Raw genomic sequence first — 16,958 nt, forward strand, 5'->3', positions numbered from 1 at the left:
AACATTTGCAGAGACAAATAGTTCTTGAGCTTCTAAACTAAGTTAAAGTTCTTAGGTATTTTCAAATATACTGATTGTTCACACTCCTGGTGGGCTCAGAGCACTTGTTTGATGTTTAGCCTACAAGTATTTTTGAAAGGGAGAAGTAGCGGGGGTTTTCTCAGACCTTTGCAAAAGGTCAATTCAATTATCGTGCTCACTGATCTCTTTCCTGGTTTAGAAGAAGAAGTATAGCTTACTTTCTCAAATGAAAACATCTCCCCCCACCTACCCCCAGTCTTATTAACAGGATAGAATTAATTCGTCCTTCTCCAACAAAATTTAACATATACATGGATACCCATAGCTGTCTGTCATCCATACTGGCATAGATGCCGTGCTTCTGTCAGAGATACACATAGGTACAGACACAGATTTATGTATAAAGAGAAGCATCAGCTGGAAGACTCTTGTTATTTCAATTAGATGTTACTCAAACGTAATGACATAAATGAAGGCTTAGGAAAAAAATTGAGGGACAATATTCTACACTAGTAAAATCTCACTGTGATTTCTTTTTGTTACAGGGCTGATTTCTTAGATTCCTCTTTGGAGAGTAAGAGCATTAGTTAAAATTTGCTAACAAAAATCTAAGGATGTTGTGGAATGCTAATAGCAAGAAGTTGAAGTTTTGTCACTGTGAAATAAGTTTTAACTTAAATCTAGATTAGTAAAAATTGCTTATTGTATAATTTATAATTTGAATTAAATCATGCTAGGCTAAACTTAAATGGACAAAATAGACTTCCGTTCTGACATAAATATATAAATTGCGTGTAATACTCTTATACTAAGCTCTTTCTAAACTGAAATATGGCAAAGGATGACAGTGTATGATAACCATTTTCTTAAAAGTGGAACAGTCTACTCAGCTGAGACTGAGTTAATCAGTAGATGGGGAAGCTTCTTACTGTAAAGATGCCTGCAGGGACAGAAGTGAGCAAAAGCATGATAGTCTTCAGTCTGGCACTTTTCTCTTAATTTAGTGCTGGTACATGATATGAAGTAACACCAGTCCATGAAATGAAATAGCAGCCTCTGGGAATAGAACAGATGGTGTGTATGGCCAGGTGATAATTGTGCTATGAATTCCTTGGTGTTTGACTTTTTCCTAAAGTGTGGGATATATCTCAAGTGGGCATAATTCATTTAAACTATGCATTAAAAGACCATGTATTAAAGCAATGAAAAAGAAGAGAAGTTGGAAGAAATCTGTTTCTTAAAGATGCTTTGGTAGCTTTTCTTATCATGGAGAGACTTCAAGTGTAAATAAATAATATTTCTTTGGAGAGCTAACCTTGTCGCTCCCATTTTAAGACCTGACTCTGATACTTATGGGTTTATGTACATTTGTAAACATCTTCTTCAAGTGTTGTCCTCTTCTTATACAATGGGGAAAAAAACCCTAAACTATTACTGACAGATTCTTTTCTGTATTTCATTTGTTATCACTGTTCTTTAATGATTTTTTTTTTTGGCAGGCAGCATAGAAATCCAAATAATGTTGAAAATAATATCAGTGTGTGTGAAATGACTGCTGGAGTAGTTCTGTAGGCCTCTAACAAGTGAATTATGAACTCAACAGTATCGCTCACAGCTTTGATCTGTAGCATTATTCATTTTATTCCTAAAAAGAGTTAGGAATAATGTGGTTTAGAAACAGAAAAGTGCATAGTTACTTAAAAAACTGCTTGCAGTTACATCAGTCTATTTTCTTTCGTACTTTTATATGTTCTCCCTTCATTATTTATGCAACCCAGCTAAGAGTGGAAAACAAAATATGTGGTTTGATTACCAGCTGAGTATTTGTGGGGGGTATTTTCTTTTTCTAATGTACCTGTTTTCATATAGTAAATTGAGGAACTGAAGGAAAATTAAGCTTCTGTGACTTCCATAACAATTTTGGTGCAAGACAGCAGGAAAGCACTTCCAGTATATTTTTGTATGTTCTAGCTGACTCATTGCAGCCCCTGTTGCCTGGTCCCCACAGCTTTTAACAAATGTACTGTAATTATATATATATACACTTTTTTTTTGCCTCTCCCTTATAGGTGTATAAGACATAGGAATGACTGGGGTGCTCTCATTTTAGTTGATGACCGGTTCCGGAATAACCCTAATAAATACATAACTGGTAAGCTGTAAACATCTTTGTAGGAAAGTTCCTAGTATTAACAAATAGTGAAAAATCCAGATTACAGAAATAGGGTTATAGAAGTACAGGTGAGTAGGAAAAGTCAAAAAGAAATAGATCCATTGAATACAAAATTGTGCAGTTGAAACTGAAAACTCTAAACCTGTATCTTGGTGTTTGCTAGTTCATTAAACCCACTGAAACATGTTGATAGCAACATTCAGTTGATGTAATTTCTTTCCCCTTTTGGATATACAGATAATGACATTAAAATTTCAGTATGCAGGATTTAAGAATTCATTCTTAAAATTGGACCTATAAAAACACTTAAGGACTCTCAGTCTTTGCATATTAAATATATATAATGTAGGTATACATATGTGTGCATGTATGTATATGTATGTATTAAAAAATAGTTACTAGATTTTTATTTGGGCATTGGATCAATATCCAGTGGATGCATGCTTTCTGCCTATAGGGAGCTCTCATAATCAGGGTTAGCAGTCTGAATTTGGCATTCTGGCTTTTTCGGTAAGAGCAGATGAAAGTTGTGCCATTTGGAACCACCAGATACTCAATGCAGAAAAAGTATTTTCTGTTTGTAGTTTTATATTGGCTAGAAATAAAGGCAGATAAAATAAAACAGGTCATGCACACTACTGAATAAAGAAACAATAATACAAAGAACTGCGTAAGAATGCATTATGTATCTTCTTGCCCTGTTTCGAAGACACAGGCAAAAAGATGATGTAAACAGATAATGTTGCAGTCTAGTCAGCAGGTGGAGCTCAGCTGCTGTAGTACAAGTCAAACTGCTTTTCTGATATGTCTGTACTAGAACTACATTGAAGTTATCTAAGTAAACAGAAGTAACTCATATGGTAATACAAATAATCTAGATGCTCAAGCCTTGGTAAGGTTAGTACTTTAGTACTTTTTCTAAAAAGTAAAACTTCACAGAAGAATCAAGTTCTCTCTTGGATTTGTTTTTTGTTGTGCAAGGTAATTGCTATTAAAAGAATATTTAAATGGGTTTAAAAACTCTTTAAAAATCACTGAAGTTACTTTTTACTTCACTCTTGTGTGTTCCAGCACCACCTAAACAGTTATTATACTTGAGACATCCGATATTTGAGAATTTTTTATTATGTAAGAGCATATTGTATTATATATCAGCTATTAGGCAGTGTGATTCTTTCCGAATACCCAGGTTACTGTTCCTTCACCTGAAATAAAGGTGTAAAAGCTCCATTATATTCTAATTTTTGTCAGACCCTATCAGGATGATAATAAATAGCTGTGCTCTATGTAAGTTGCTTTTTAATAATACATGATAACAAACAAAATTAACATCCAGGCATAACAGAATATAATGAAGTTTTTGCAGTGCAGCAGTTTACTTAAAGTATTAGTGAAAAAGGTAAAGGTTTTTTAATAAAAAAGAATGATATTATTAATATTACCCATCAAAATACTACCATTGATTAAATCAAGTTCCTGGCCCTGAAAGGAAGACATGCATTATCTTACTTTCATGAGCAACTTAGTGAAATCTATGAATCTGTCTATACATATGTAGAAGTATTTGCAATGTTAGGGTACTGAGATGAAATACCTGATATAGATGATGTAGTTTTGTAGTAACAATTTATTTTTTATTTTCTTAGGATTATCTAAATGGATTCGTCAACAAATCCAGCACCATGAAAATTTTAGTGGTGCACTTGAATCCTTGCGTGCGTTTGCTGTAAGGAATCAGAAAAGCACTGAAGGTTCACCAGAGTGCAGCGGTGAATCTCTCTGTGTACCTTCAAACTCAAAAGACCTGTCTCAATCCTCTCAGCAGGAGGTGACTATTCATCTGTTACCAGGTGTTCCTGCGAAAAGTGAGGAGCAAAACTTGGGTTCAGAAATTAATTTTCCTACAGCCATCAGCTCACATAGTCCTACAGCGTCGGATCAGCCAAGTAACATCATGGCAACATTGAAACAAAGTATGTTCATTTCCTATGGAAAAAACCTCATTAACAATTTGAAATGTGAAGTTGCATCATTTTAATTTTGGAAGAAACAAATATTTTTTGAAATTACAGAATGTTATGGTGCAAAATGATAAGTATTCACAAATGTGTATGGGCTGTGCTCAACAGACTGAAATTAATTGTCATTCCATCGGGTTGTCTTAAAACAGTCGATAATGTTTTATAGATTTATAGTACGCTTGAAAATGTTTTCACTTGTTTCTTTTTCCATTGAAAACTATTAAGATAATTTAAAATATATTTAAAACTAAAATATATTTTAAACACAGAGATTAGCATTGTTGTAAGGTGAGTGCCTTGGTTCAAGCTACATCAGTTGTTTAGACATTGCTGTGAGACACCTTTCATATAATCTCTTCTGGTACTAGCTTTACAAGTAAGTATCTGTTCATTCCTAAATTTTAGGAAGCTTATAACTCATTCCAGGCAAGAAAGAGTAACATAAATTCTGTTAAATAACAGAAGAGCACAATAATAAAAAAAAATACAAATTTAAAATCCAATCATACTTTATTCTAGCTTTACATACTCCAGTTAATCTATTGATTTAGTTACGATAATTCATGTGCAGAGATAGTTGTAACATCTGGGCTTTTGTTTGTATTGGATCTTAATGAGTATTTATAAAAGAATCGTAAACTTAATATAACAGTGGCAATTTCAATGTGCTAAATATGCTGTAAATCAGTAGGGGAAGGCATATACAATTAATTAATGTTTTGTGATTTTCACAGGTGGCCAGAAAATTGCTGTTGAAAGTCATTCTCACTATGTAACTCCAAGAGCAAAACAGAGGGACTGCACACCCCAAATGCCAGCAAATAAAACTGAGAGAGAAGAAAAGAAGAGTTGGACTAATGCTGATATTATGAAAGAACATTGCTGCTTTAAACCACTGACTTCAACACCTTTGCCTGTAGCCAAGAATTGCGTGTCCACAGCTACTAGGAAACAGAAGAATGTGGGAAGGGCTAGTGAGGTTATTGACAGTGTAAATCAATGCCAGTCATCATTAATTTCAGAACATGAACCAACTGTATCAGAATCATGTTTGGAAATAACTGATTTTTCAATTAAAAATGCTGAGCCTCCACTTGCTGAAGAGCATCCTGATAAGCTACAGCTTCAAGTTGGGCCTTGCAGTGAGTTTCCTTCAGCAGGAGGGAAATCTGAACTTTCAGTGTTAAATGTAGCTGCAGAAGCTGAAGATGAGGATGACAGCATCTATTTCACACCAGAACTTTATGATGATGATGATGAGGTAGAATCTGAGGAACAGAATATCAGACCACTGGTTCCAACCTGTAATACAAGTGAGAATTGGATTGAATGTGGCAACTCCGCAGTCACTGACAATCTTTTCGCAATCAATACCTCAGAAACACTAAGTGTGACTGAAAAAATGATTGATGATAATGATGGCAGAAGCACAAGTTTACATGGAATAATGCAAAATGAGAGGAACGAGAATTGTGCAGTTAATAAGGTAGAGATGAGTAGTGAGATAGAAGCAAAGCAGGTAGCACCTCAAGAGATGGACACCAAAAAACAGAAAATCAGTCTTTCCAGATCACGAAATAAAGGTGTGTCATCTTTTCCATTGAACAGTCCCAGCACATAGTGGCAGCTGCTGTAGGAAACTTAGTGAGCAGCTTTTACAACGTGGCCTCACTATAGAGCTGTGATGGCTTTCTAGCGCTCCTTTCATATGTGCTGTTCTCAGACTCAATTTTTCATTATACTTTTCCTTTTTCACTGTGAAAGTTATGCAAAATGCAGATCTCTATAAATATAATTAAGATACTTCATCCTAACTGTGTGGCAAAAGGGCATCGTGTGTGGAAATTTGAACTAGAAGCCCAAGTAGCATTTGACTTGTAATTATAGGCTAAAGAGGTTTGCCTATTACAGGTTTAATTAATCCCCCATTAAATACAGTCAAACAATTAGGGTTTCTCCAAAAGCATCCGTATAATCAAATTATGGGTTTCTCCATTTGTTAGGGCTTTTTTCTTTAGAAGAACAAGGTCTTTGCTGATCAAGTAATATGATAGATTGAGCCTAAATATTGAAATAGATGTAGTCTTTGGTACTTTGTTTCCCTCAATTTTCTTTTGCCAAAATGTCTCAGAAGCTGTGTAGTCGCAGCAGTATCTGAACGTTCCAATCTGATGATGGTGAGAGGCTCCTTCAGAGGTCTTTGTGTTGTTTCAAAAGTTTAGGTTTCTTTCAAAATCTTCTTTTATGAGATCTAATTTCTTTGGGTCACGTTATGTATTCGTATCAAAATGTGTACTTGTTTGTATGTCCTACAGATATGCAATATATACCAATGTAAATGTGTATATAAAGGTCTTTAAATATTCCTTAGTTTACTTTTTATTTTAAGTATTTTACACATTTCTTTCATTATTGCAATCAAACTAGCCACGATTTTGCTGTAATAAAACACACTACGCCTGATTTTTCAATAAAGGGTTGTTCATTTCCATCATATATTGGATATGCATCTTCATACTATATATGAAGATGCAGGGTTTTTACAGTCTTCAGTTTGGTTCATAGGTATCCATGTATTTTGACAAATTGTTTACTGGTCATTTTCAATAGTTCATCAAAATAATGTTCTGAGTCACAGCTGTGCATGTGTTCCTGTCAATAGGATTTAAATAGTATCCTTTCTTTACACAATAAGTGCATCTTTATAAAATTAGATACTCTGCAAGAACAACAGGAATACTGTTGAATTTCTTTAACAAGCATTATCTTGTATATAGTATAAGGCATTGGGTTAAGCTTTTTGTTATATTGAATCTACATAAGGACCATATTCCCTTGGTTTAGGTTTCCTGGTATTCACTTAATCATTGGATGCTGATGGTTTTGAACTAGTTGATAGGGCAGAAGCGAGCCTTAGTGTTGAGAGCACTTTAAACATATGACACATCAAAGATAAAAATACTTAATTTAGATCTAAGTAATTTATTAAATATCAAGACTCAGAAGGGCGGACACAGTTCTGTTTGTAACTGGCTCTGAACTAGAATTGTCTCATATCCCACAGCAAATGCTGAGGCGGCCTGTGGCAGGTGGCTTTGCTGATCAACTTGATCCTCATGAGTCTCTAATAGCTTGGTTTTCTTAAAAGAAGTCTTCTTTTCCAAACCACTTTTTATGTTTATGTATATCTAAATAGATAATAGAAATCACTTAAGCTTTATGGCTTGTCTGCTCATCTCATAGACCACTGTCTCTTATTTATCCTTCAGAAGATTTGTCTGTCTTTAAATCTGTAACATTAAAAAAAAGAAAATCCATCTTCCTTTCCTTATCTGGAGCAGATTGTTCCTTTCTTGATCTTGTGTTGCATCTTACTTTGATTAGAAATCCTTTAAGACATGGCCTTCTTCAAGTCAATACTTTGTATTTATTTATCTGCATGTTATATAAAATTATTCCTTTACCATTATTTTTTAAAGCATGTATTGAAGTATCAGTATTTGGCCTACTAGATACTAGATTTTTCTAGTATTTTACTAGATACTAGATTTTCCAGAAGTTCACTAAACTCAAATCCTGACCATAGCAGTGTTACTTCAGACAACTGATGGATAATAGCCTTTGTGTTACTGCCGGGTATTGGGGTGATGAGGGGTGGACAGTTTCTTTTAGTGTAAAGGCTGTGTATATTCAGTTTTAGCTTGTCTTTATACCTAACTATAGTATTTAATATGTTGGTGGTAAGAATGTCCTTTATTTCTATAGTTAATATTTTTATGGTGACTCCCAGTATTAAATTAAACTGCCAGCCTGCAAATAGAGGGGAAGTCAGTGTACCAACTTTCCTAGAACAACTTGTTTGGAATTCCCAAATCTATAAAAGCTAAATTCTTGACAGTTGCTCTCATACTTTGATATTATACCTACGTATGATCTCTTCTGTCTAAAATAATCATAAAATCTTGGATTTATTAAAGGATTGAAAGTTCAGAGGCAACGCAGACGAAGAAAAGCTGCAGTTAGGCACAGTTGCTACACATGTGAAAAAAAGGTACCATGCAGATGGAATACAATACCCTTTAAAGTGGCTGCTGTTGAATGTTAAGGTGCAAGGGAAATAAGAATAATTTATTATGTAATCTTTTAAGTGAAATAATACAGATGAAATAGTTTATTCATGGTCTGTGTGGTTTACTCTAGATCTTACGATTTACATGCCCAATAGATACCTTTGTTTCTCATGGGAAATAAAAAGGCTGAGTGTTTTCAAGTCCTGTTAACACAGGTAGAAAATGCAGATATGGGCTGTCTGCAGAGTCCAGCTCCTAACTCATCACAGATGTGATTCCCCTTTCAATATAAGCAGTGCTTCTGATTTCTGGTTAGTATGTAACTTATAGGGCAGGATTTGCAAAGTGTAAGATCATAATCACAGTACAACTCTAGGAGGATTGGGCACCTATCACCTTAGGTTCTTTTGCAAAATTCCAAACTGAATCTTTGATAGCATGGAGCTTTATAGACTATAAAATGCTTCATATTTTATATGAAAGTATTTCTATTTAAGTTAGGTTAAGTGGTTTTAGCATGGTGGGTATTTTAATTATTTGCTAATATAAATTATAAGCATTGATTCAAATAGATTTATTTGGGTATTTCAAGTAGTATATTTTTTGAGGCAGTTTTGATACCTTTCTTTGTGTTTATGTTGAAGTGCTTCAATCTGCATAGTTACTATATGCGAACTAGTATTTGCATGAATTTGTATGTTGTCTTGTTAGAAGGAAACACCTCACCAGCCTTGCAAGAAAGGACTTTATTGTGTTGTCTGTGGAGCTGAAATACTGCCAAAAGCAGAGGGTAAGATCTCTGTAACTGGTCGTTTGTTTCAGGTTGGGAATGATAGGATTTTTAATCCATCTTTTTACTTTTGCACTTTTGATACTGGAAGGAAATCTTAGAATAATTGTTGAATTTCTCCAGTGGATATGGGAACTGGATCAATGAGATATTAGAAATGCCCTGGAGACTTGCAGAAAATCTTTGCAGGGGGAGAAAGAGGGACTAGTCACAATATCACAACTATTTTTACTTGGCACTTCAGTGGAAATAAGTTACTGTTACTTATTTCAGTGAAGATAAGTTACCCTTATGGCATATTTCTGTTGCTTCATTTGGTGTCCTGATACAGTGACCTATCTTGAAGTACAATGGGAGTCTAACTGGTATTAAAGAGTTAACTGAAGGCAACTGCTCCTGGCATTATGGAAGGCAGAAAGAAATTATTTGTAACATAGTGGCCCATTCATTGGGAAATGTTCCTTCTAAGGATTAGGTGTTAATTTGCTACCGGTTGCTGTGAGAAGTTTGGTAATATCTTGGCATCATAGCTTTGTGAATCTAATACATGTCTTAATGAAACTATCAAAAGTTTTACTGAAAAACTCTGTGTTCACACTGTTGTTCTTTGAAATGTAAGCTACCTTGTATTAATTTAGTTTGGGTTTTAGTCTTCTGTAACCCATTTTACAAGGTGAGGGTTAGATGTTCTTGGAAGTTTTCTGTATGGTTTTGTAAAGCACTCTAATTTAGGAAGGTCTGAAAGCTGATAATGATAGTAACAACTCTGCTACTTTTAAAAATGCACTCTATCTTCAGGCTACTGTGCCATGCGAGGTAAGAACCTAATTGCAAAATGCTCTCATCAGTTACATGCAGAAACAATTAGATATAGATGCTTAATGCACTTAACACATAACCCATTGCTCTCCAGGAGAATTTAGCAGGGATTTAACTGGTCCTGGGTTTTACAGATCTGAAGGTAAGACATTTGCTTTTGAGTGCCTTGCAAGTACATCTCAAGACCTTGAAAGAAAGACAGAATGTTTAGGTGGTGTTAGAAATGATATGGAGGTTGAGATGGAGAGAAGTGTGTGTTAGACACAGAGCAGAGACCTGTTTCTTGTGCAGTCTTGTTTATGGCAGCCCCTATGTTATGAGACCCTTGAAAGTCCCCTGTCCTTTCTTAGGTCCCTTTTACTGCCCCAAAAGCTCATAAAGTGATAAAACAAGCATGGAACTGGTAGGAAAGAAATGACAGTAGCCAAGAAAGAAAAAAAAAATGTCCCAAATAACCTTCTCAAGTCATCCTCTTCATGCATAAAGTGAGGGAGGCCAGGCTTGGTAGGCTGGAACTGTGTGCTAGTGGCTCATGACCCCATTGTGTGATGTAGCCGAGCTGGACATCAGCTAGACCAGAAATTATCTGGATCAGATGAAATCAGACAAAAAGAAAGGGCAAGTCTTCGCTTTCACAAACCAGACCTGAGCCCAAGGGAGTATGGGAGATACCCATATTGCTTCTGGAGCTATTAGAGTTCATACCAGCTAGCAAAGTCCTTGTTGCCATGGGGGTAAAGGAAGGCCCATGTGATGGAGACCACTTGTTGCCTTTCTGTTTTCACACAGTAACCATAATGTATCTCCTTTAAGACTTTTATAATCTTATCAGTCAACTTTAATTCATTTCCTTAACATTAGTCTATAAGTATCATCATATCTTTGCAATTTGGTACGTAATCTGCAAAATGGAAGCACAATGAAATTAAATTAAAGCATTCTTTAATGCCTACGGTTACCAAGGTATCCACTGTCAATGGGAATTTTTATGGTGTTTAAACTGAATTTCAGATGTCAGTTGATTGAGGAAAGTTAAAAAATCTGCCACAGTTTGAAGAAAATGAAAAATAAATGACTTTATTCAAAGTGGATGCAAGCTCTCTGGTCAATGTGGGTGTAATAACAGGGGAAAATTATCTGCTGAAAAGTAAATTTTTGGACATGTTAAAAAATTTAAATAAGGCCTTTTTCCAAAGTCCATTTACTTCCATAGAAGTCTTTTCACTGACTTCAGTGGGTATTGGATCAGGGCCTAAATTACCATCTTGTAAATGTGGAAAGTTTGCAGTGCATTCAAACAGTACTGTATTCAAAAGCATGTGTATATATAAGTCTTACACCCCACTTTTTAAATTATAGGAATTTTGAGAAAAGCTTGCTGCAGTAATATTGAACTGAAAATAATCTGGAAACTCTTCAGAAATACTAATACAAGAAGTAAAGAATCCATTAATAATTGTATGTGTGAACTAGATGCCAGTTCAGAAGATGATAATATGATGTTGATCATCTCAGATGCTGCAAGCCTTAGTCATCTGAAGGAAACTTTGGCGGTTTATCAGATGCCACTGAAAAGTGAAGGTAAATCTTACTAATTACTGATAAATACCCCTAACATTTGTCAAGTCCTGTAGCTTTAACTTTACAACACATTGGTTTCTTTCGTTTTCTGTGGAAGCTTTTGATTTTAGTATTGTGTTTTATCTCTTGATCTGTGAAATCTCCTATGGAGTGGACCACTGTGAGTCTCTTGCCCCAGTACTTCTTAATCTCCAAAGTAGCACCATAGAGGTTTTGCAGATATTTTTAATGGAAAGCCTTTTTAAGCCAAGAGAAATATGTGAGCTTTCAAAAAGACCATAAGCTGTCTTTCTGTAAATTGTTATACAGAGAGTGTTCAAAGCCGTTCTAAAGCTTTGTTGTAATTGTTTCCTCATTAGGAAATTTCCTCCTTGTAAGGGACGTAGAATACGTGTTACAAATCATGCATTCTACCTGTTTACTTTTCCCGAGTGTAATTGCTGCAAAGACTGGTTTTGTCATAAAGTCTTGGTAGTGACTTTTGCCCACCTTTTGATTAATAATTCTGACTTTATTTTTTTGTGTGATCTTCCTCTCTTAACTTCACTACATCTTTGTTGATGAAATATTTTGTCTAACAATGCTTTGTTGCCACAGTGTGGCAGTTGAATCTGAATGATTCTGTAACTTCCACACCTTTACATTGCTCCTACTTAAATTTCTGTAAGTTTGAAGGAAGTCTGATACCCAGCCATTCTTTACTAGATATGAATGAAATGCTCTAGCCATTTGCTTTCGCCTTCAAGGACATCATTCCGTTTCATAACTTGTTGAAAGGAACATTTTGCTTCTTAAAGCAAATTATTTTTTTTCTTACATGAAAATATCAGATCTTTCAATGATCTGGTATTTTTGTGTCCTCTCCCCAAGGGTTGTGAATGTTTCTGAAAATCCCAGGAAAGCTTTAAAAGGTGAAATGAGCGTAGAAGCAATACTATCATGCTGCAGTAGAAGCTTACTGTCCAAGGCACAGCGTTTGGCTAGAAAGCAGATAAACAGCAAAACCATGTGGGTCAGCGGGTTTTTTCAGGAGTCTGGAAATACACAAGTTGGCAAATCAGATATTGACAGTGGTACTTGGCCAAGAAAATACATACACTTTTTTTCTCGTAACTGAGGCATTTGCAGGACTTTTACAGCCCTTCCCTTTGGCCTTTTAGGAAGTTGATGGTAAGATTTTTCCTTTGAGATGCTGTCTTGTTCAGCCATCACACTGAGAGAATTGGTCGATACATAAAAGGAGTGCCACACACAATTACTGTTGACTGGAAGCAAGCAAAACTCCACTGAGATCTGATGAGCTCTGCGTGTTTAACGCTGAGGATGCATACCAGTTTCCCCTCCACTCCAAATTTCTCATGTCCTTACGTAGTATTCTGATCAGAAAGAAAAGATAAAGATAATGAGAACAGAATAATTTACATTTCTTATAACAAATTACCATCCATGAATTGGAGGCATATATCCTGCAGCCCCAGTAGCTGAAGCTGGACTCTGCAGAAATAATGTGTTCAATATGAAATGATTCCAGGTGTCAGGACATGAAACGTGTAATCCTTTAGCAGCATTCAGGTGACAGAGGCCAGAAGTACAGTACTTACTTTTGTTCGTATATTCTGGTGTTAGGATGGCATGGTTAATAATAGGTGGGTTTTGGCACAAGGACTCTAAATTTAGAAGTTGCTAGGTCTGCAGAGGTTGGTAAGCATTCCTTGCCATATTACTTTCTTGGTAAATAAGAACATTACATTTCGAAATGTGAAGAGCAACTTGTGATCTTTTATCTGTTTAAAAATATCCCTTGATGCCTATATAAAGTACTTTTTCTTTCCTTTTGAAAGACTTGAATGCCAGTTTATCTTTAAATGCTGTTTGGAATGAGAAGGAATATTCTCTGACAAGTTACTTACAATGCAGGAGCTGTGTCACTCAGTCGATTTCTCCATGTCCTTTGATAGGAGCTGAGGTTATTCATTTCAATAATAAAGTACAGTCTTGGGTAAGTCAAATTAGTTTACTTTGTACATTAAAATGATTATTGAATTATTTGTATATTAAATATCAAAATACTATTTCTTTAAAAGCTAGAATGAAAATTTTATTTTATCTATATGAATTGTGTATGATTCATCTAATTTCTACCACAGAGATTTGAAATTATAGTTAAGAGCTGAGTTCAGGTCACTTAATGCTTTTGTAGTTGTCTGTACCCAATTTGATGCAGAGCCTATATGAAAAGGGATAGGAAAATAGGCAGCAGCTATCCATGTCTTTCATGAAAGGAATACCAGAACAATACATATTTACACAAATTATATAGTCAGACTTGAACTTTCAGACATGTAGTTTTATATTATTTCTGGCACTAAAAAAATATTAATCAGACCGTGATGGATGAACATGGACAAGGTCTAAAGGAGTCAACAGCAAGAAATTTATTTATAGGTATTGTATCTCCAACAGTTTTTGCAAACTAAATTCTTGATTGAACTCTTTGAAAGCTATGTGTATTCGTACTGTACTCTTAGTAATTCCTTAGTTTTAGATAAAGACAGAGGGTGAGGCTCCATCCTGAATGAGCTGTGCAGGTAACCTTAGGACACCTATGCTTTTCTTCAATTTTCCCTCATCTGTACTGTGGATATAAATATAACTGAATTTAATCAGATTTTTGAGACTAAAACTTTGCCAAAATCTGAATACGACCCTTAAGTTTTGGACTGTGTCCATCATTATCCACTGTACAAGCTATTTGAAATGCTTATACGACAGTGCGATGATGGGACAAAGTTTATGAAGCATTACTTGCCATGAAAGTTGGAATTTCAAGCACTATTACTAAGATTTCGTGGTATTCTAGCATTCATTTTGTATCAAAGATAATGAAATATTGAGTGAATTTATACTGACAGAATAGGAAATAATAGGATCATCTGAGTTATAATGAAATTCTTTGTTTTATCTTCTTAACAGTCTTTTTCTGTACATTTCAAATAAGGGACTCTGTAACACTGCCAGGAAATCAGCAGCATTGTGTTCCACTTCTTTGTTGCTTCCCATGGCTGGCTGTGCAAACCGAACACTCATCAGTTTGATTCATACTGCTTGGCTAGGTAGGCAGTTGGAAGGGTGGACTGGCTGTCTTTCATCCCAGGTGCATCAGGCAGAAATGTGTAATCAGCTGGTACTGGGTTTAAAGCATGCTTTTATTGATGTAAAACAAACAAGTGTTATGTTCTTAGCCTACTTGTAGGTTTAACTTCTGTTTCTTTAAGCTAGAAAGACACTGTTAATTGTTTCAGGTTTCCTGAAGAAGTGTCTTTCTTTCCTATTCTTTTCTTATATTCTGTTTCTATCCACTAGGAAGAAATCTCAGTAAACTTCTAGGCCTGGGAGACCAATGAGGCAACAAGGCCACATCTGGCTTTGGGAGAGCAGTTCTGAAAGCTAATGGCTTTCAGTAGAGATATCTAATCTGTTAATGCATGTCTGTTTCAAAGACAGGCTTGCAGAAAAACATATCTCATCATCTTAAATAAACCCTTGAAACGATTGTCAGAACTGGCATCTTTGATTCAGATCTGTTGCAAACTGTGTGACTTATGTCTAGATTAATATGCCAGATGACTTGAATGTATGAGTTGTGGGGATGAGGAAGGAAACTGCTATTATTTTCGTGTATGTGTGAAGATAATGTTACTTACATAGGAAGGTAGAATGGACTGAGAAGGAATGATGGTAGAGGTAAATACAGCTTTAATTTTATCACCTCCTTGCTTTAAATCAAATGGCTGTTATTTTCTTATAATTGGGAATATATGAATGCAAAGGAGGAAATACAGAATGAGTCAAAGGAGTTTAAAATTATGATTTATTATATGCTATCATTTATCAGAGCAAACATATGCATTAAAGTGAAGAAGCTGTGATTAAGTCAGTTTTAGCTCCCAGTTACATTCTTGAATACAAGATCCTGCTGTTGTTGAGCAATATATTTGTAGAGATAAAAATCAGCATTGTAGTTTATAGTGCTGCCTACCCTGTATTAAATCATGTACACTGTCATAAGGTATCATATGTCATCTTAAATTACTTCATGTCATGTGCTGTCTGTAAATCAAGTACAGTTGGTTCTGGAAGGCAAGGAATTGTTCCTTTAATAGAAATCATATTGCTATAGCAAAGCAAGCTTAAAATAGAATCATTGGATTTAAGATATGTAATTTACTTCTAGATTTGGTAATCATTTAAAGAGGTAACACAATTTTCATGACTGAATTGTAAGGTAAGATTAGCAAATATTTTGTAAATATATTTTAACATACTTTATATCAGTTATGTGTTTATATGAAAAATTATGGGGTTTATTTACTGCTACATTTTTACAAATTCAGTTACATCATGTAATGTGTTGGCCACTGACCCAGAAACCTCCATTAACATATTCAGACTTGGTGAAATCAGTGGCATATAAACTAGTATTATTTTTTGATATTCCTTAAAATACTCTAAATGATTTTATAATCCAGTCATTTTTGTGAAATGGTAACCACTTAAGAGACTACTTGGCTACTTAGAGAAAATGTTTTGGTACCATAAACGTAGAGGACTGGGGGTGCTTGAAGATCTAGTTTAGCTAATGTAATAAATTGTCTTTCATATGTTGAAAGGTGAACGAAACTGACAATTAAATTTTTAAACTTATTAAGGAGTTGTTGCTAGAACTGATTAGACAGTCAGCTGTTGAGACAGTAGCTTTTATATAACAGGATATTGTTTTGCTCATCATGTTACCACATTTGGCAAACTTTTATCTTAATGCGCCTATCGGGAATACCAGTCTGACCTCAATCTGAGTAAAGCCTTAATAGTCGACGTGAGGGATGCTTGCAGGAGGTGGCATGGTCATTCTCGCAGACTGTATATTTGTTATCGCATGTTAATCAGATTCATCATTCTGTTTAATAAAGATTTCATCTGCCACGCGAATGCATAATCGGCTATGTCTGAGTAACCGTCTTTTGTCTTGAGCAGATTGCTAAAACTGTATTAAGCATCATTAGACAAAAATGACGACCTTATTAATTTGTCCTTTATGTGTTTTCCAGCAGATTGGACCTCATTATTATGCAAACACAGTACACAGAGCGGCACCAGAAGTAGCTCATTAATGTTTCTCTCCCTTAGTAGGTAACAGATTATTATTGTGAAGTGTGCATGAAATAATTGCTAATTATGTGCCTGAAATTGTACAGTGATTGTCTGTCTAGATTTTTTTTGATATGGTCTAAAAGCACTGTAGAAGGCCATCAGGAGTTCCAGGTTAACAGTACCAAAGTAAGGAAACCGAGGAAGTGAATCACAAACCATGCATTTTATCACACATTTTCCTGCCTGTAAAGAGTAAGTAGGACAGCTATGGATTGCTTTGTAGTTACCTCTCACTACGCTTCTTATTGTGAAAGAAATGACTCTCAGCTGGC

The 16,958-nt window shown here is 35.2% G+C and overlaps 1 protein-coding gene across 1 annotated transcript in view; it reads left to right on the plus strand.

Annotated features, from left to right (window-relative positions):
* Window positions 1-5,836, plus strand: part of BRIP1 (BRCA1 interacting DNA helicase 1) — a gene marked incomplete at its 3' end in the record, with an annotated part of 57,538 nt that extends 51,702 nt beyond the window's left edge. Inside the window, exons 17-19 of the mRNA XM_080630252.1 lie at window positions 2,091-2,173; window positions 3,841-4,140; window positions 4,950-5,836. Coding sequence (XP_080486378.1) covers window positions 2,091-2,173; window positions 3,841-4,140; window positions 4,950-5,836 — 1,270 coding nt within the window. The remainder of the gene's footprint in view (window positions 1-2,090; window positions 2,174-3,840; window positions 4,141-4,949) is intronic.
* Between the last annotated feature and the right edge of the window lie 11,122 nt (window positions 5,837-16,958).

The sequence above is a fragment of the Psittacula echo genome, assembly GCF_963264785.1.
Source record: "Psittacula echo genome assembly, chromosome: 15".
NCBI lineage: Eukaryota > Metazoa > Chordata > Aves > Psittaciformes > Psittacidae > Psittacula > Psittacula echo.